The 22,218-nt window shown below is 38.0% G+C and overlaps 1 protein-coding gene across 2 annotated transcripts in view; it reads left to right on the plus strand.

Annotated features, from left to right (window-relative positions):
- Positions 1-22,218, plus strand: part of LOC136858652 (heterogeneous nuclear ribonucleoprotein 27C) — a 251,789-nt gene that overhangs the window by 37,438 nt on the left and 192,133 nt on the right. For both annotated transcript variants that reach the window (XM_067138366.2, XM_067138367.2), the window contains exons 2-4: positions 2,106-2,146; positions 2,237-2,403; positions 4,358-4,544. In XM_067138366.2, coding sequence (XP_066994467.1) covers positions 2,106-2,146; positions 2,237-2,403; positions 4,358-4,544 — 395 coding nt within the window. The remainder of the gene's footprint in view (positions 1-2,105; positions 2,147-2,236; positions 2,404-4,357; positions 4,545-22,218) is intronic.

Consider the following 22,218-nt stretch of genomic DNA (forward strand, 5'->3'; position numbering starts at 1 on the left):
GAATTTTGTCAGCATTTCGTATTGCTACCATGCTTTAATAATGTCTTCCTTAAATTCAAAACATGTTGCTGAAATGTGAGCAGTTTGTCCTGGTAAGTTTCGGGTACCCGCTGAGCCATTGATCTCTGCGTATCACAAACTCATGTTGTGCCATAAATCGCCTTGCCCAGCCGTAACTTCCTTTAAATTGACTTTCAGAAATTTCCATTCTTCCAGTAATTTTACGTCCTGCAAACTAGTATTTCAGCTGAAATAGAAAATCTTTTTTACATACATATTACATGAGATAGTTTCCCAGTTCTGGATATTGCACTCTTTTCCTTGCAAAATGCCTGCCACTTCAGTGACGTTTTCTTAAGTGCATCTTTAATTATAATCCAACTCTGCAAGTTTTTTTTCCTTCACACATCTCTATTACCATTTTCTTTGGTGTAATGCACCACTTGCAATTTAAAAATAGAAGTGTACATTGCTCTCACGTGAAACATTTTCAATTTACAGTGGTCAACTGCCGTGCAAGCAGTGAATGCTACTAGGTAACTTTCATCACCCTCAGCTATGGCTGTACCTGATACCGTTAGGCGAGCATTGAACTGTTAAGAAATGTACATTGCCACATTTTGTGGAATAAAGCTATGTATACACTCTGAGTCAACAACCAAATTCAGAAAAAAAAATCCCTGCAAATGTATCAAAATTCAGGTGCGGCTTATACACACACAAATACGGTAATTTCTATCAAAGATGAGCTTGACACACATGCGAGATTAGATTGACAGCTCCAGACTGACATCATTTATATCATGGTTGGTGGCTGTAGTGTTACTTGCCTCAGCCCGGAGTGCTAATCGAGCTGTTATAGCCTCTCTGTTCTGTATTCCAGCTCGTTGGTCAATATATCCTCAAGATTACTTGATACGACCTTGAAATTAATTTCATTTATACGTTCATGTTGTGTAAACATAATAATGGTGTGTGACCTCTCGAGAGTTCTGATGATCTTTTGATTCGACACTTGTGGGCGATCAGGGTGTCCATAGGATGGGGCCCTAATTAAGCTAGGATGAAATCGGTTACTTTGGAGGATGGCACACACTCCAGTCTCCAAGCCATAGGAATTTACCAATGAAAGTTAAAATCCTCGACCTGGCCGTGAATTAAACCTGGGGCCTCTTTGACCCACACATTAACAATTTAGCCGTGGAGCCGGACAGTTTTGTTATAAATGTCGTTAAGCATGGTGAGTACTACTGTCATAAAGCATCTTGAGTACTACTGAATATTGTACAGTTTCAGGATAACTGATGTGGTTGTTGCAAGTTCGTCAGTATCTTGTGTTTATTGAGCTAGTAGGTTACACGATTTTGGGTCACTTAGTTGTGAGTTTGCACTCAATAGATACAGGATTTGAACCCCACATTTTAGCAGCCCTGATGATGGTTTTGCATGGTTTACCATTTTCACCCCAGGCAATTGCTAGAGCTGGGAACAAAGTTACTTCCACCCGAATCTTATTTATTTGTGCCTATTTGAATGTGGTGGTGAAGTTGGGGCTCTTGGCCCTCTTACATTTAATCATCTTATGCCTTTTCTATCCTATCATTGCCAAAAGACTTGCCTGTTGGTGCGATGAAAACAAATAGAAAAGAAGTACACTGATTTCTAGTCAATTCTCAAAGTGGTGAACCATTCATCTTTCTTACATAATTGTATACTTAAGTTTAGTAAATTTTTTACAGTTCATTCTTGATTGTTACATGATTCTTGATGTAGGTTTTAATTTTGCATCCAGTGTGTGATGAATTGCCTCTAGCAAGCACACAGTTTTGACATCTTACCCCTCAGTTGAGATTTTAAAGTAAAAATTTCATTGTTTATTTACTCTTCATTTTTTTGGTTTTTGCAATTCCATACACTGTGCAGGTTTGTGCTTCTTTCTTGGTAAGTTGGTTAGCAGTATGTACAGTATACTACACAATAATGTACAGTTTATTTCATTTAACAATCTGTATTGAATGGGAGGATCTTTCCTTATTTTGATAATTATTATTGTACTTTTCTTTTTGTGAAGTCCTAGATATAATTTCTTTCTTTTGTGATTTTAGGAAGTTGTTCGTTGGTGGACTGAGCTGGGAGACTACACAAGGTAAGTGTTTCGTCGCTGCGTTACGTGCTTGTCTTTTCACAAAATTCTAGAATTCTGATTTTCACATGGTTTTTTTTTTTGTCTTTTCAGAAAATCTGCAGAGGTACTTCTCTCGTTATGGAGAGGTTATAGACTGTGTAGTTATGAAAAATAGTGAGTCTGGTCGCTCGAGGGGATTTGGTTTTGTCACTTTCTCAGAACCCGCAAATGTATCCATGGTGTTACAAAGCGGACCACATCAGTTAGATGGCAGAACAGTAAGTGTCTAGTAAACAGATGTAGATAATATATTGTCTCTTACATCAATTTTCATGCAACTTCCTTATTTCATTCATGATTGAAGTGGATAATTTTGTTTGATGCTTCCTTATATCACAGATTTTCCTTACAGGCCTTTCAAGTAAACTAAGTGATGTCAAGAATTCAAACTGTAATGTTAATTTTGCAATTGTGTAAAAGTTCAATCAAAAGATTTTAATAATTGAGGGCATTAATGCATGAAAACCTTTTTGTGTGCAAGTCAAGCCCAACTATAATATGGGTAAAAACTCTGCAAGAAATATACCCCCTGGACGGCTGAAAGAAACGAGTTACACCAGCAAAAAAAGTTAGAATACTGGGCAAAGATCAAAGCCCAACAGTTGTGAAAGCTTGATCCAAAGTAGGGCCATTCGAACAAAGAACATCAGCAATATATAAAATGCATGCTATGCAAACTTGGTAACTTTGAATATTTTGTCGTTGCTTATGAAAGTCCTGTGTTGTACCTCTTGATTTGCTCGAACTATAAACTTAAAATTCTTCATGATTTTGTGTGGTGTAGAATCAGGGTATATGTCTTATTTATTTGAGATTAATACAATGGAGTCATATAGGAGAATATATAATACATTAAAGACAGGGTAAGACACATTCACCGAAGACAACACAAAGGGCCTACAGTTTGTGTTGAAAGAGTAATGGAACCAAGGGGCTATGACAGTCATGAAAACAGATGACTAAGGCCTTCATACCTCTTTACATACAGCTGTATAAATAGGCAGACTTGTTCACCAGTCTGTTTTCCCAGGTCTCTCTTCCCAGAGCTTTGATAGGCTTATTTTTGTGACTTTTATTCAAGGATGCTATCTGGATAATTGCCCTCCTCGTGTAGCATTGATGGTTGTCAGTACGACAGTTGAGTAGAAGAATCAGATTTCTTCTGAATGCGTCCATGTAAAAGTCTCTTCATATCTGCTTACCCTTCCTCAATAGTAGCCCAAGATGTTTTGGTTAGAGCTTGCACCTGTATACAGATTTTGATTACATCAAACCAGTACGGCTAAATAAGGCTTTGTACAAACATAACATTTGGATTTGTCATTAAACCCTTTTTTGTTAGGCTGAAAGTACGTTGTCGGATCTTTGTCATTCATTCACCTTCATTATGGATAATAAACTCGGATACATCTTCATTGTAGAATTCGTGACTTTCAGGATTCAATCTGCAAGCCTCTGTGAATTAGTGCTCCACATTCCTCTATTTGCAGCTAGTTCTATGGCTTATCATTAAGGGGAGGATGATTGAGATTTTATGATGGTGATTTTATGCAAAGAAAAAAAAGATTTTAATTAATAGGCCTATATTCATTTAACACTTACTGGCAATATGTTACCAAGTTTTTATGACTCTGTGACCATTATTTTTGCCACAATAAAATAATACATCAGTGCCTGCACAGCTGAATGATGCCTCAACTTGTTTATCGTTCAACTTCCTTACAATCCAGAGTTTGCATACTTCAGTATTGTTTAATTTCTGACATGCATATGCTCCAGTATTGCAACATCTTTGTTACAGTTATAGGAGTCATCCACAGATGGCAATACTGGCACTTATTCTATGAATAAACAATGTAAACAAGTTTTGGAGGGTAATTTGTAAGATTATTTTAATCCTAGTACTGATTTAAATCTACTAAGCTACTTTTGGGTAGTATCCTTCAGCCATGAATTTGATTCAAGTTGTTCTTCATATGCACATCGACCCATGAATCTTGTGCTACACCAGCTTGTAGCGTGTGAAAACCATGTCTTGGAAGGAATTGGTAAATTATAACAAATCTGCCAAAATGTGACATGATATAAGAACTGAGCTGAAATTGATGTATACATAGGTTGTAAATTTTGAACTTTTTATATATTATCACTTTCCAATTTTTGTGTTTCTAGATTGATCCAAAGCCATGCAATCCTCGAAGTTTGCAGAAGCCTAAGAGGAGCAACAGTTATCCTAAGGTATTTCTGGGAGGGCTCCCGTCCAATATCACAGAAACTGATCTGAGATCGTACTTCACACGCTTTGGGAAAGTTATGGAAGTGGTCATCATGTACGATCAGGAGAAAAAGAAATCCAGAGGTTGGTTTGGTTTGACTACTGATCTTAAGTTCATCACAATACTTGTTTTTTTAATAGTTCATGGTTGCTGGAGGTGTTGAGTTGTATGGTTATTATACGAGGGATGTCTACTCTTAGAAACTGCTCCCTGGGATGCTCAGTTTTTATGTCATAATTATAGGTACTACTGGGAATACGTTTTTAAATGTTGAGGTTATTACATATTGATAATGCTAGTGAGAGAAATTTGTTGGGGAATGCCTGAAATGTATACCGTATTTCTCTGAATCCAAGGCGACCCTGAATGCAAGAAGACTCTTCCTTTTTCCTTCAGAAAGATTAACTCAAGCTTAATAATAATAATGCTATCTGCTTTACGTCCCACTAACTACTTTTTAAGGTCTTCGGAGATGCCGAGGTGCCGGAATTTAGTCCCGCAGGAGTTCTTTTTACGTGCCAGTAAATCTACCGACACGGAGCTGTCGTATTTGAGCACCTTCAAATACCACCGGACTGAGCCAGGATCGAACCTGCCAAGTTGGGGTTAGAAGGCCAGCGCCTTAACCGTCTGAGCCACTCAGCCTGGCTAACTCAAGCTTAAAAGTGCTTTGTGGAAACATAATTTTATTTATAACAACTTTCAAATTTAATTTGAGAAAAAATAAACACGAGTATCATGTACTTCCTACCTACTTCCTTAATCATTTTCATTAGAAGTATCTGATACTGCTTTTGAAAGTTCAAGGCTTCCTCTTTGCAAACCTGCATTTGTATCACATCTTGTGTTATGACCATTCTGACCTGGCATTTTTTGCGCACATACATCACAATTTTATGTTTGGCTTATTTAAAGCTTCCTTGTTGCGGGCTACTGAATGCCTTTCTTGTGCAGTACGCATGTTTAGACTATCTTTGTCTTCATGCCAACGCCGATCACCGGCTGAACAGTTCTTTATTTCTGCATTTGTAATAACCATTAAGTTTAATTTGGCATAGTGATATCAAGGAGAACCCTTTGATAATTTGCTGGCAGTATCTGTTTCACGTGTGTCTATGAAACAATGATCCATTACGAAAATAATCCTGTCGTCTATAAAACTTACTTTGCTAAGCCACTACACACATCTTGCTTGTCGGATCTAGCGGATCGTGATCGAGGTAGACCTGGATGTTGAAGGTCAACTAGTTTTGGGCGACTTGTTATGGCCATTCAGCCCTTATGTTTTGTCACAATTTCATCTTTGACTTCTCCAAAGCATCCTTTTTGCAGGCCATGGAATGCAATTTTTTTACAGGTCACATTTTTAAAGCTATATTTGCCTTCACACTAATGCCAAACATTGGCTTTAGTTATACCGTGCTTTCTTGCGGCTGCATTTCTGCGAGTGTAATAACCATTAATTTAAAATTGATATAATATCGATGACAACCTGTTGAAAATTTGCCGGCAATACCTGTTCCACGAACTACTACAATACGGCGATCCAAAACGAAAATATTCCCGCTGGCTATAAATATGTTACTTTTACTTAGTGTTAGGTACAGTAGGCACGTTAGAACTGCCACTGAGTAGTCGTGGCCTTTCTAAGTATTCGAAGGGTTGCATCATTCACATTCAAAATTGAATGACATTTCCTGCGCTGCTGGGCCTCGGAAGTACATTTGGTTGACCTTGCAGTTAGCTCAAGAAACCAGTGATGGTACAGAGGCTCTGTAAAACTAGCTGCCACAGCTAGCAATGTATAGGCAGTATGGTTACCATGGTAGCTGCCAGTGGTGTTCATTACTGTTGGGTCGTGAATGCAAGACGACCCTTGATTTTTTCACATGAATTTCCGAGAAAAAGACCGTCTTCGTGGGTTTGGAGAAATACGATGATCAGGTAATGACAGTTTGCTACAGAAATTAGGACTTTTTATTGGGAGAACTGGGTTTATAAATCTTCTCGTTAGTGGTATTCTTTTCTATGTTTGATGTGAATTGCATTGGCATGCATGCCCACTTTATCAGTTGTACTGGGGGTGGGGAGTTAAATACTTTCAATCTGGGTTACTGACTGGATTTTTACCTTAAAAGCGCTTTAGCTGAGGTACTTGGATATGTAAATTCAAGACTGAATTTTGATAATAGAAAAAACGTTTCGCATATAAGCATTGAAAACAAATAAGTTCAATCTTATGAGTACACACTGCTAACAGTACTGTTTACTTTCTGGACAAGTGATGTACACAACTCTAGTGATATAAACTTAGTTGCCTTATGTTAGACAGTAAAAGACAAGTGCAATAGGATAGCGATGGCTGTGCATTCACTTAAAAGTTGCGTTTTTCAGTGCTACTTCGCTGACATTAAGACAGGCTGTGCGTTTTTCAGTGCTACTTCGCTGACTTTAAGACAGGCTGTTCGTTACATGTGTCAAAGTAGACAGTTGAATTTCTGCATGATAGCAGTGTGGCATCGTCGCTGGCTTCTCACGAAGGTGGCTGCGGTCGAATCTCGGCCAAAGCATGGGGCTTTCCTGAAATTAATAGTTGTTTCTGTGGTTCCTATTTGTTGTAGAATTGGAGTTGCTATGACTGATAGATATAAACAGCGACATAAATTTACATGCTTGCTTGTTTGCCTTTTTTGTATCCTTGCCAGATCCTCTATAGATATTATTTTTTCAGCTTGTCTCTGTACTGACTGTATTTTGACACAAATTCCATATTACCTCAACTCTTGGCTCTGTTCCTTAACAATTACTTCTTAAATACCCGGTATGAATAACTGCTGTTGTGTTGTGAAAATAGCATTTTCCATTATTGATACTTCAACGTGGGGTCTCATTCTGGAATTCCAATTTCAAGCAAATTGGAGATGGTTTGTTAATGTTATCTACATTGTGTATACCAAAGCAGTACCAGTAGAAAGAAAAAACTTTCATGGCTAGTGATGAAAGATAGACGCGGATGTTGAAGGTCGAGATTTGCGCGTGTGCGGTTTGATGGGAAGCAGTGGTTCTGCCAGTGGTATTCATTAATGTTTGGTCGTGAATGCAAGATGACCCTTGATTTATAACATGAAAATCTGAGAAAAAAAGGAAGTCTTGTATTTGGAGGAATACGGTAGGTGCTACCTTTGAGTCTGAGACTGATCACAAGGGTAGACTTAAATCAGAATTGTGCAAAACTATGCGTAAACTCTCTCGCTCATTTACAAGAGATTGGTCCTGCTCAGTTTAGACTCTTTCAAAGCTTCCCGCTTGCACTGTGGTCAACGGATGTTTGGAACGACCTAACGAGTCCATGCTGTTATCATGATGAACGGAAATCTGTTTGGACAGATGAAGCAGTACGGAAACTCAAGTGACTTGCTCTTTGGTACGCTGTTGCCACATGTATTTGTCTTCATGATAACGCTGAGCATTGGCTGTAGTTATGCTGTATTTTCTTGCTGCTCACAATTAGTCTTCATTTGCGCGTGTTTAATGACCATTAACTTTATTGTTCAGCCATTGCATATAACACTTGTAACACACATGCCTGAAGCAGAAGCGTGGCAACAACTTGCAGTTGGGTCACTCGATGTGTCTTGAATGATTGAGTGGACTGGTGTACCGAGCCTGTTAATGAGTTTAGGTTCATTCTGAACGCTGACTGTTCAAATACTGTCCCCTTCGAATGAACTGCAACAAGTCAGGTTTGAGTTTGTCCAGACTAGTTCCATTTGTTTGTTCGTTTTAGCAGCAGGCTCATTCTGACTGAACGAGATAAGTGGTCTTCAAGTAGACAGAATGAACTCGCTCTCTCGTTGCACGATTTGGTAAGCATTATTTAGATAGCTGGAAAGAGGTTCAGCCGCTATGATGCTAAGTGAAATTACGAATGAAAATGGTGGTAATTGGCTGAAGTTGACTAGCTTGGTAAAGTAGAAATGTAATAATGGTAAGCCATGGCTGCCTTGTGGAGGTGTTTTGATTTTAATCACCATTTAGCCCACCTACTTATTGGTGTAGATGTTGACATTTTACTCAACGTGTTTGCAGAAAAAGCCCCTCTGTTAGGCAACCTAAGGCTGAGGAGTTACTTGCCTGGTAAACAAATGTGTTACCAAAGACCTTTTACATGCTGGCCATAGAATGCAGAATGGACTTCTTCTGTCCTTAGAAAATTTGACTACCTCTGCCTCTTTGGGTAGATCTGTGCACGAGAAATGCCTAGATAGAAGTTGGTGTAAAGGCATTATTTGCAACTCAGTTCTGAGTGGAATATTATGCAAGATATGTACATAAGGAGGTGTGATAATGAAGATGTGGTGAGAAACAATGGTGGTAGTATTAAGTTATGTTGTGGAGATATGGACATGTGGGAGTGAGACCTGGAACATGAGGAAAAAGGATGAAGCAAGGATTCAGGCAGCTGAAATGAGATTTGTCCGAGTGATGGTTGGCAAAACAATACAAGATAAAATTCGTAATGAGAACATCAGGGACATGGCTCAGGTTGGCAGAATACACGATAACATAACACACTGCGTTGCGTAGACTCAAATGGTATAGTCACATGTGAAGGATGGATCCTGATTGCATACCCAGAAAAATGTGTGATCTGCAGTTAAAATATTCAAGACCAAGAGGGCAGCCAAGAATGCGATATACAGACATGGTGAAAAACTACATTCAGCAACAAGGACTGGACTGGGACGACATTGAAGAAGGAGAAAAGTACAAAGACAGAAGTTGGTGCAGGAGCTTCATTTGCGACACATCATGTATATGGAAGGACGTGGGATATGTATGATGTGGAGATAGACTGAGGTTGATCGAGCATCTGAATGAATTGCAAATTATACAATGGAATAACAATTATGATGGGTGGATGGTATTAAGTACAATAAAAGGGAATGGGACCTGGACAGAAATGAGATTAGTAAGGAGAGGAGCTGCATTTGCCAGCCTAGATGTTCCAATAAAGGGAAATGATGGAAACAGTGGTCTGTGATTACTTAGGGCTGGATACTAGAGGCCATACTAGTTATGAAAATGTTTGTGTAAAATAGAATTGTTTCTGCATTTATTTTCAAAATACAGTGTTCTTTAATGCTGAATGAATGAAATTTCTGTTATTATGCTTATGCACAAGTTTAATGTGTATTTGTGCTCAGGGTGGTATTTTAATTAATATGTTGACCATCTATTCTGTTCTTGTCTTATGTAAAAGTTGGCGGACATTCTATGAATATCCTTCTATTGTGTTGAACGATTGAAATACAGTGCGAGTCATGCTGGTAGCACTGAAATACGCATATGCACAGCGAAGTCTTTTTGAGATCCAGTAATTGTGGTTTACTGCTTTGTGGAAAGCCGCAGTGTGTTCAGTTTCCTAGTGTGTTGTACGTACATGCCTTGGTACATCTCTCTCCATGTACTCTTCTATTTTAAATATTTGCTATTACCAAAGTTGAAGTGAGAATATAGTATACCGTATTTATGCGAATAATCCCCACACCCTAACTGTAGGTAGGCTTATTTTGAAAAAAAGAAATGCCAACTTTGACACAAAAGACTGCATCCCAATTTCATGCCCCAAATTTTTTTTAAAAAAATGTGCGGATATTATTCGCGTAAATATGGTATTATTCATCCATACCTGTTTGAAGCATTGTTCAGAGGTCTTTGTTAGTATCCAATCAAATTCTTGATTCAAATTTTTGTTAGCTAATACCTAAAGGCTAGTTTTACGAGTAAATATGTTATAATGAATGCCATTGTCTAATCTTAGGTCTTATTTGAAATTGCACACATTTCCTTCACTACGAACCATAAAAGTAATAATAGTAATTGTATTGCATGTGCTTCATCGTTGGAAGAAAGTACATGCTACGTGAATAGTAGCCTAGTTCACTTTATTAAATAGTTGCTTGATATACCCACTGGATTTTTTCATATAACATTGTCATGTGGTATTGTGCATGTGTTTCATTTGATGAAAACTTTCTGCTTCTTCTCCAAAATGATTACAATTCTTGACCTTCTCTCCTTAAAATATCTTTTATTGCATGGTCATAGCCAATGCACATGGGATTTTCAATCAGTCACTACTGATCTGCATTTAGGGCAGTCGCCCAGGTGGCAGATTCCCTATCTGTTGTTTTCCTAGCCTTTTTTTTAAAAAATGATCACAAAGAAATTGGAAAATTATTGAACATTTCCCTTGGTAAGTTATTCCAGTCCCTAACTCCCCTTTCTGTAAACGAATATTTGCCCCAATTTGTCCTCTTGAATTCCAACCTTATCTTCATATTGTGATCTTTCCCACTTTTAAAGACACCACTCAAACTTATTCGTCTACTGATGTCCTCCCACGCCATCTCCCCGCTGACAGATCGGAACATACCACTTATGATATAGATGTTGATTCCCATAGGGAATCTGAAATATTTGTCCTGAATGAGCAAATTTATAATACCAATATAAATGGTCCGTTATTGGACATTATAAATTTTCCAGCTAGCTCATTCTTGGTTGCCAGCGTTTCGCCCTCATGTGCTAGGGTGGGCTCATCAGTTGGTACCTAGCACACTTACCAATACGCTGGCTAGTGCATACCGTGGAGGCCACTGCGTAGGCTAACTGGAGCCACCGGCAGTGCCAATGCACTAAGAGACTTTGTCTCATCACTAAAAATTGATGCCTGCTTGGCCATCAGATGATACCCAATAACGGACCATTTATATTGGTATTATAAATTTGCTCATTCAGGACAAATATTTCAGATTCCCTATGGGAATCAACATCTATATCATCTGATGGCCAAGCAGGCATCAATTTTTAGTGATGAGACAAAGTCTCTTAGTGCATTGGCACTGCCGGTGGCTCCAGTTAGCCTACGCAGTGGCCTCCACGGTATGCACTAGCCAGCGTATTGGTAAGTGTGCTAGGTACCAACTGATGAGCCCACCCTAGCACATGAGGGCGAAACGCTGGCAACCAAGAATGAGCTAGCTGGAAAATTTATAATGTCCAATAACGGACCATTTATATTGGTATTACATACCACTTAACCGAGCAGCTCGTCTCCTTTCTACCAGTTCTTCCCAGCCCAAACTTTGCAACATTTTTGTAACGCGCACATTTTGAAACAAAATGTGGTTTGGTTGATAAGTCTTGTATACTTCCATGTTTGACATCGGTTCCCTGCTGGGGATGACTTCAAGGACGTGAATTCTAGTAAATGGTTACAGCCCAGTTTTACAGCAGATAAGAAAACTTAATGCTATGAATATAAAACAATAAAAATAGTGTGTAATAAAAATCTATAATACTGTTGAAACAGATCTTAAAGGATGCCGAGGGAATCCGTAATGACATTAATTACGATCTTTTCCAATGTGTTGTGCTTGATCTAATGGCCGTCATGGTGTCCCATACATATTTTGTTACATGACTTCTGCTTCCTTTTACAAGTCCCTGTATGACCAGCACTCATATAGGATGTTGCCATTGATGCTTTCACGGCCCATACTTATAGACATGATACAGGCTTTTGGACTTATGCCGTGTCGAGAAAATAAGGGGAAATTATTTACGTTTCGCAGGGAACTGTGCTTTGCATCATCAGAAGAAAATCTTGACTGTCCACGAGAAAGGCTTCTAAACAATGAGCTTTTGAATTTAGACGTTGTAATAGAAGTGGAAATGGTAGGTTCATTCGTCAGCAGATGACACCCTGGACGTGTTACAGCGCTAGCGTTGGAAGCGGAAGCTGATGGAACCATCAGAATTAGTCTAAGAGGGTCACATAACATGTGTTCGTAACATATGACTAGGGCCCAGATTTTTTAAAAACGAAATATCCATTTGCATATTTTGAACGTTAGTGCATATGTAGGTATGTTTTTCTCTTATGTGTGATCAATTATCTAAGATTTCTGAATGAAATGGAAAATCTATTGGTCTCTATGTTGTACATCCCTCGGCAACACGAGAAGCCTTCTCTGATCAAGGGAAGTGTTTTCATCATCGCAGACGGATAACTCTTTTCCTCAACAGGTATTTCCTTCTTTGACATTCAATCCATAAGCAGCTACATAAGTGGAATCAGGTGGTCTTTGCCAGAAGCAGTCGGCGCCAGAGTACAAATATCGCCCAATTACATCCGTCGACGTAGAGCAATCATTTTCAGCATTTAAGTTAATTCTCTCGACAACGGAAAGTAACTGACCCCTGAAAACATTGAAAAGAGTCTCAATAACATAGTGCCATGCATAATTTTGCAAGGAATGAAACACATTTATCAATTTAACACTTGATCAAAATTAAATAATGCATTTGGTAAGTGTATGTTGTTTTTATTTTACTCCATATTTTCATGAACATTTTCAACATTTTTAGTGCATATGTGCTTGCATATTTTTAGAGTTTTTTAGTGCATACGGATCTGGGCCCTACATATGACATAGACAGGTGTATGACATTAATGGCTGCCATTTACGTAGGTAGTTCCCTTCCCCGTCCCTTCACTATTGTTATTTTGTTTACATGTTTTCCAAATTCGTACGTTCCTCATCGCCAGATGTTTCATTCCAGGCTTGTCAATGTCATACACCTCTCTTGTCATGTTACGTACACGTTATGTGTACCTCTTAGACTGATTCTGATGGTTCTGTCAGCTTCCGATTCAAACGCTAGTGCTGTACCACGTCCGGGGATCAATCTGGTGACGAACGTACCATTTCCACTCCCATTATAACGTTTGAATTCAAAAGCTCATTGTTCGGAGGCCTTTCTCGTGGACAGATTTTCTTCAGATGACGCAGAGCACAGTTCTCTGCGAAATTTAAATAATTACACCTTATTTTCTTGACACGGCATAAGCCCAAAAGCCTATTTCATGTCGACTTGGGTAGGATGATGTATTTCTCACTAAAATAAACGATGTTAGGTTCGTAGATGTTCCTATTTTCCTCAGTCTTAGTTTTTTTTTTTTTTTTTTTTGAAGGTAAATTTCAAGTCAATATCTTGGTTTTTCATCCTTTTGTCTTGACATTTAAATGAATTGGAGTACACCTTTTAGAAATTATAAATTATTCACTTGTGATTGACTGGAATCGTGAAAGGATTAATTTGCCTTCATTAATACAATGTGTTAAGTAGTGGAGTATCTGGATCAAGTTGATATACAGTAGAAGTCCGTTATAGTGAGAATACATAAAGGCAAAAAAATTCACTCGCTATAGTGGATTGTCGCTATATCCATTTTTTGTATAAAAGTCGGAGAACCCTCCATATACATTAAAAGCCGTATGAAACGGCAATCAGTTTGTTCAAATTGTGCGTTTCTGCGGATGATATCCACACTACAGCATGCTTGTTTATTCTTCGAAATCCGATACTGCGTGAAAATGTACGTTTAATTTCATTCTGAAAAATTACAGTACCGTATTTCTCAGAATTCAAGATAACCCCCACTTTTTCCTCCATAAAATTTAAATCAGGCTCAAAAATTGCTTTTTAAAATCATATGAATGCCTTTGTTGTACGGTATTTTAGACGCCGGACATTGGCTTTTGTTATGCCGTATTTTCTTTGCACAATTAGTCTTTGTTTCTGCGGATTTAATGATGATTAACTAAACGTTGGCATCATAATACCAAATACCCCTGCGAACCATGTGACCTTGCCGCGGTGGGGAGGCTTGGTTGTCCCAATGAAGGAGATAGCCTAACCGCAGATGCAACTATATTGGATGGGTATCTGTTGAGAGACCAGACTAAGGAATGGTTCATCGAAAGGGGGGTAGCAGCCTTTCGGAAGTTGCAAGGGCGGCAGTCTGGGTGAGACTGATATGGCCTTGTAATAATACTCAACATGGCTTAGCTGTGCTGATACTGCAACACGGTTGAAAGCAACGGGAAACTACAGCCGTAACTAACTCCGAGGACATGCAGCTCTCTCTATATGAATGATGTACTGATGGTGGCTTCCTCCCGGGTAAAATATTCCGGAGGTAAACTAGTCCCCCATTCGGATCTCTGGGTGGGGACTACACTAGAGGGGGTGATCATCAGGAAGATGAATACCGACATTCTGCGAGTCGGAGCGTGGAATGTTAGAAGCTTGAATCGTTGTGTAGATTAGAGAATCTGGAAAGGGAGATGGATAGACTAAAGTTAGATGTAGTTGGTGTAAGTGAAGTACGTTGGCAGGAAGAACAGGATTTCTGGTTAGGCGACTACCGAATTATCAACACAAAATCAAACAGAGGAAATGCAGGAGTTGGTTTAATAATAAGAAAATAGGGCAGCGGCTAAGCTACTATGACCAGCATAGTGAAAGAATTATTGTCGTCAGGATAGACACCAAACCACTGCCCATCACAATAGTGCAGGTCTATATGCCTACTAGCTCAGCGGACGAGGAAATCGAAAGAATATATGAAGAGATGGAAGATGTAATACAATATGTAAAATGCGACGAGAATCTAATTGTGATGTTAGACTGGAATGCAGTGGTAGGCCAAGGAAGAGAAGGTAATACAGTAGGAGAATTTGGATTGAGACAAAGGAACGAAAGAGGAAGTTGGCTGGTTGAATTCTGCACTGATCATAATTTAGTCCTTGCCAATACTTGGTTCAAACACCACAAACGACGGCTGTGTACGTGGATGAGATCTGGAGACACTGGAAGGTATCAAATAGACTTCGTTATGATAAGGCAGAGATTCAGAAACCAGGTGTTGGATTGCAAAACTTTCCCAGGAGCAGACGTGGACTCCGACCACAACTTGTTGGTCATGAAATGTCATCTGAAGCTGAAGAAATTGAAGAAAGGAAAGAATGCAAAAAGATGGGATCTAGACAAGTTGAAAGAAAAGGAGCGTGAGGGATTGTTTCAAGGAACATGTTGCTAAAGGACTAAATGAAAAGGCTGATGGAAACACAATAGAGGAAGAGTGGATAGTCATGAAAAATGAAGTTAGCAGGGCTGCTGGAGAAATGTTAGTAAGGAAGAAAAGATCAACTAAGAATCAGTGGATAACTCAGGAGATACTAGACCCGATTGATGAACGACGAAAATACAAGAATGCTAGAAATGAAGAGGGCAGAAAAGAATGCTGATGATTAAAGAATGAAGTGGATAGAAAGAGCAAGGTAGCTAAGGAAGACTGACTGAAGAAGAAGTGCAAGGATGTCGAAGGTTGTATGGTCCTTGGAAAGGTACATGCTGCATACAGGAAAATCAAGGAAACGTTTGGAGAAAGGAAATCTAGGTGTATGAATATTAAGAGCTCAGATGGAAAGCCACTTCTAGGGAAAGAAGACAAAGCAGAAAGATGGCAGGAACATATCCAACAGTTGTATCAAGGTGAAGATGTAGATAATTGGTTCTGGAACAAGAAGAGTCTGTTGACGCTGATGAAAAGGGAGACCCAATTTTGAGGTCAAAGTTTGACAGAGCTGTGAGCGACCTAAATAGGAACAAGGCACCTGGAATTAATGACATTCCCTCTGAATTACTGACTGCCTTAGGAGAAACCAGCATGGAAAGGCTATTCCATTTAGTGTGTAAGATCTATGAGATAGAAGTCCCATCCGATTTTGTTCAGAATGTTGTTATACCTATTCCCAAGAAAGCCGATGCTGACAGATGTCAAAACTATCGCACCATTAGTTTTAGTATCTCATGCCTGCAAAATTTTAACATGTATTATTTACAGAAGAATGGGAAAACAAGTTGAAGCTGAGTTGGGAGAAGATCAATTTGGCTTCTGAAGAAATGTAGGAACACGTGAAGCAATCCTGACTTTACATCTGATCTTAGAGGATCGAATCAAGAAGGACCAGCCCACATACATGGCATTTGTAGATCTAGAAAAGGCATTCGATAATGTTGATTGGACCAAGCTATTTAAGATTCTTAAGGTGATTGGGTTCAGATACTGAGAACGAAGAATTATCTTCAATCTGCAGAGATAAGAATCGAGGGCTTTGAAAAATAAGCAGCAATCCAGAAAGGAGTGAGGCAAGGCTGCAGTTTGTCCCCCCTTCTTTTCAATGTTTACATAGAACAGGCCGTAAAGGAAATCAAAGAGGAATTTGGAAAGGGAATCGCAATCCAAGGAGAGGAAATCAAAACCTTGAGATTTGCTGATATTGTTATTTTATCTGAGACTGCAGATCATCTCGAAGCTGCTAAATGGTATGGATGAAGTCTTGGGTAAGGAGTACAAGATGAAAATAAATAAGTCCAAAACAAAAGTAATGGAGTTTAGTCGAACGAAGGCAGGTGATGCAGGAAATATTAAAATAGGAAATGAAGTCGTAAAGGAAGTAGATGAATGTTGTTACTTGGGTAGTAAAATAACTGTGGCAGAAGTAAGGACGACATAAAAAGCAGATTAGCACAAGCAAGGAAGAGCTTTCTTAAGAAAAGAAATTTGCTCACTTCAAACATTGATATCGGAATTGGAAAGATGTTTTTGAAGACTTTCGTGTGGAGCGTGGCATTGTATGGAAGTGAAACATGGACGATAAGTAGCTCAGAAAGAAAGAGAATAGAAGCTTTTGAAATGTGGTGTTACAGAAGAATGTTGAAGGTGAGATGGATGGATCGAATCACAAATGAAGCATTCAAAGGCTCGCATGTTTTGATGCCATAATAAACTTTAAAAAACCTCTTAAATTATTATGGATAAGTTTAACCCCAAACTATAAGTGTAAGTTCTAGAACAATGTTATTCATTTAACCTTGTAAGAATATTTATAGCTGAAGATGTTCAAAATATGAACGAAACATGTCCGGTGTTTTAACAATTAAGCAATAAAATAAGGACGAGATCCTAATTTTAGAATTGCTTTTAATGTATTGAATGGGTGGAAATCAGTTTTATTGTTCTCCTTTCAATCGCCTTCGAATGCCGACGAGAGAGCTCGCAATTGCACATAGCGAGAAAACGATACTGCACCGAAATGAAACAATCGCATTTTGTGGGAAACGTCTTTCTTATTCAAACAGTCACCTAATCTAACTTAACTGTTCTACAGTTGTATTATGAAAACATATGTCAAGTGCCAGTAGAGAAATGATGAAACTTATTGCTATAAATGTACACGATAACAGCCTTGCCGAAATTTAACCAGACGCGAGAAAATATAAAACTAACACTGAAATCGTTGATCCACTCTGCCATATCTTGAGGTGTATCCCATTCTTAATTTCAGTATTTAGCATTCAAATCAAGCGATTGTTTAGTCAGCCTTTATTTTTAACGAGTTAACTGTTATTGGACACGTTATTTACACATTTATTACGAAAACATATTCTCTTTCATTTCGAATTTTGTTTATGGAACAGCAGTGGACGGGTATTCCTAATTGACTCCGACATCGCCTTCGGAGGTCGAGTGATCTCGCTAGTGGATAATCCGAGGAACCGATACCAAAAGTAATTTATTGCATGCAACATAATAGCTGGGGTGTATAAATATCAGTAACGGAAATAATCACGTACGCAACACTCGTAATAACGGATGGATCAGTGATAGGGCTCTTGCTGTAACCAAAGGATAATACACAGTTTAACATAGGAATTTTGAAGCAGGAAAATATTGTTGTTATAACGGGGTTCTCGTTATATGCAGTACTTGCTATAGAGGACTTCTACTGTACATCATGTGTGTAGAGAGGCAGACCTTTCAAACTGGGTAATTATGGCCTGGAGTGTTGCTCTTGTGGCTGACAATGCACAAACCTCAATTATGATGGCCGTAACATGATGCCGTGGAGTGATGTATTTTACTGTCATTTTATGATGCTGAAGATTCTTGCTCTTCTTCACAGCTGTTTTTTGAAAATTTTCACTGTTCACTTTGAAGCACAAGTTGCAGTGACACAGATTTGGAAAATTTTTCTCTAGTTCATTTTGACGTATGTTGCATGTTACACTTCTTGCATGGTATAAAACTTTCCATATTGGCGGCTGTCACTTTACAATTAAAAAAGTCTTATACTGTCCTTTTCAATACAAAAATCCATTTATATGAGAAGGAATCAAGTCTGTAGACATCTAATATGAATTGATTTTTGTACTTAAAAGGACAGTATATGACTTTAGTAAAGTGACATTGCACTTGTGTTCTCTTGTTCGAGAGCTTGAAAAGTGCGAGGGTTGTTCCAAACACTTTCCATTTTAAGGGTATCCCAAAAATAATCTCTTGCTCTATTCTCATTCCATGCACCAACTCTTTGGTTGTGTAATGAGATTATTGGATTTGCATGCAGATTATCAGTGTCATTAAAGAAAGTGTGTTGTCCATAGTTCTCATATGGATTGTAGAATCTACCTTTAAAAAAATTGGTGTGAGCAGCTGGATATGTTGGGTTTTGTTTATGACCCACTTGACACTTCATATGGAGAAAACGTGTTTCAAGACCTCTCACATAAAATAATCGTATTGCCTCAGCTACCGTGTGCAGGCATTTAAATTTACTGCCATCTGGCTGCCTGCTTGTCAATTTTGGCATTCTCTTTTACAAGAGGGCTATTCGATGGCACAGGAAACGCTATCTCTCTTGAGTGTGGCTGAGTTTTATTTAATTTTGTCGGGTTAACACCGTTTCGCCAGAGATATTTTACATGCAGATATCGTAGGACATGGAATCTCCAGTGGCATTCTGCCCTTCAAAAATGCTATCTCTGCTGGGTTGTGCCTGCTGTCTGGAGTTTCAGAGGTCAACACACTTATCTACAGATAACTCTCGCATCAGAATATTGAGAAATGCCACATTCTTGTACATTCTTTTGCACTTTTTTGATTTCAGACTCGAATGTCTTAGTAGTGATGGCAGCTAAAGCATGTTTCATTTATTTTTCTGTTATATTGGTAACAGAGTCAGGTTTCTTGCCACTCCATAAAAATTGCACTATGGTACTTATTGATAGCAAGGCAGCCTGTGATGTGTGAAAATTAAATTTCTTTAATGAGACTTTTTCTGTAATTTTCATTGAGAAATAATCTGTCTTGTACTTCACATTGCCTTACCCATTAAGATACAGGTCTACTGGTTTGCAGTGTGGACATTTTCTTTAGTCATATTTTGAGGAAGCTCCTCTGGCTTGAAGATTTCCCAGCTCCTGGCAGTCATAAGGCTGAATTTCCCAGTGTTAGGTTTGCCTCACCCTGTACAAACTGCATGGTTATTGACACAATACCTTTGCTGGACGAATGATAGATATAGACAATGTGGTTGTATTGTTTTTTCCCCACTGTTCAAATCTAAAGCCATATATTGTGAAAACTCTTGAGCATTTAGGTGACATACCTGAAGACACTGTAATTAATAACCAAATATGGACGATTGATATCTAGCAATAACTTTCAAGCAGCTATCACCCAAATTTGGATACTGTTTTATACTGCTTTGTAGATCAGTGTTGTTGAAAGACAGAAATTTGAAGCCAAGCTGTGCAGCATTTCACCATGTTACTCTAATATCTGCAGACTTGGGTACCAGTAGCCTAATCAGATGATGGACCCTTGAAGGGTCGCAAGAAGTCTGAATTGTCAAATGCACGAGTCTCAACTATGATAATATTCTATTCTGGAAGATCTTAACTTTCTAGCCTTAGCTTTCTAGGAGCTTTTTCTTTTGAGATAGCTCCTTTTAAAACCAGTGTGTGATTTCCCTGGTTAGTTATTTTGTTTCGATGAGATTTGTACAAAAATTTGAATCAGATATTTGGTGGAAGTGAACAGTAGGCTGTTCAGTGAGCTTCTCAGTATCATTTAATTCATAAATCAGAATGGGAACCTTAGAGCACTTTTTGATGCCAATGATGTGTTCAAGATCTTGTATGAGCTTAAATCAGATAAAATTCTGTTTATACAGATGTGTATATTGTGTATTGATAATCATGGCAGGTGGTGAAGCAAATTTCTAATTGTTTATCAAGGGCATTTATTGCTGATCTTTAAGCGTTTTAATCTATACCTGCCATGATGCTCTTGTTTTCTTTATTTGCAATGATTGGTGCATATGTACAATAATTGCTTGTTAGTATTGGAAAACCAGAAAGCAGAGACAGGACTAAGAAATTAGTATTAGTAGTTTATTTCTGTCAAGTTGAATGCTGAAATATGGGTGTATAATGTAGGGATGCATGAAACTTTATGAAATTTGTTCGAGGTAACTTGTTCGCTATAGTGTTTGCATATTTCTCTGTCCATTCTGAAAATGCATCTGGATGAACATATTTAAAATTTTGCCTTTTTCTTTTTACATACACTTCAGGAAGAGTTCATTGTATATAATTTTTTTGAACGAGAGGAGAAAGTTTGTTTCTGCTTTCTGGTTGAAGTTGCAAGAATTTTTACCCCATTGTTTTTCCTTATGTAACATACTGCAGTGTTGAATTTCAAAAACCTTCAGAAGTGTTTATAAGAATAGTTTTTTCTTTTTTCTTCTGATCCTAGTTGAATTAGTGTTCTTGGTTATATGCAGCTGTTAAATATTCAAATGTTCATTTTTGTCTTAGGTACATCTGACTGTTGTTAACCCTGTTATGTTTCATGCTTTGGGGTGTTCACTGCTGCCAAATTTAGTGCACTAAAAATACCTTGAACGTATAAAATATAAAATGAACGTAGCGCGACTTAACCCTCCTCAAATTTCATTTTAATCCTAATTTAACACCTGTGTTTCCTTTTCACCAATTGGCATTAAATTTACCTAACTCATTGGCAATATAATAGCGGTAGTTTTTAAATTTAAGTAAAATTATGCTAATGATTAAGGCCTTACATCGGTATGTTTTAGCCTAATAGATTAAAAGTAATTATAATAGTATATTTAGCTATATTAAGTATTATGGAGGATAAGTTAGTTCCTTAGGATTTAATTTAATTAGGAAATTGCCTATGTAATTAGCATAATAATTTAGCTGTATTGTGGCTGTGGCTTTGACACTCTCAACTCAGTTAAGTTGGGTTACGATTTTGCTTGGACTCCTTTCTTGTTAAGAAAATTCAGTATTAAGTTGGCATCTGGTGAGTCCCAGTGACTTGAACAGATACTATGTTTACTTTAGGTGATTAAATGTATTTTCCCATAAAATTTTAGGAGTGCTTTTGGGTGTTAATATTGGGTTATTAGAATTTGCCTGAATTAATGTTTCAGGTGTTTGTATGGTAATGATTTTTACCAACAAATTCAGTTTTGAACTTCATTTGCACTATATTAATCAGAACTTCAGTAACTTTTATGCATATTAATTCTGTGTTTAATTACATATTGGCACAGAATATACTAAGGTACTTAAACAACTTTTAAAGAGCCCAAACCAAAAATAATATATAGCTGTGATAGAATCTAGTAGCTGCTGGTAGTGAATCTCCTCATGAGGTATTAGAGGGAGTTCAATTTTTCTGTGTACAAAGTATTTTAATTTGTAGGCTTAGGCACTAATCACAACATACATAGGATTGAATGCTATTATTGTATTAATAGAATCTTTTGTTTTGTGGAAGGACATAGCCCAGTATCTTACGTGGAGTTTCCTGCCATTGGAGTCCTAAAGTATTATCGTAGCCCAACAGATATTGGTCCAATCTTTTTCGTTAGTTTTATACAGTACTTGCGGACAAGTTTTGTAATGCAGTAGGCAGCAGTGTTTTAACCCACCGTAATGAAACCTCTCTTAACTAGAAGTTATGAA

Source organism: Anabrus simplex, chromosome 1 (assembly GCF_040414725.1).
Source record: "Anabrus simplex isolate iqAnaSimp1 chromosome 1, ASM4041472v1, whole genome shotgun sequence".
NCBI lineage: Eukaryota > Metazoa > Arthropoda > Insecta > Orthoptera > Tettigoniidae > Anabrus > Anabrus simplex.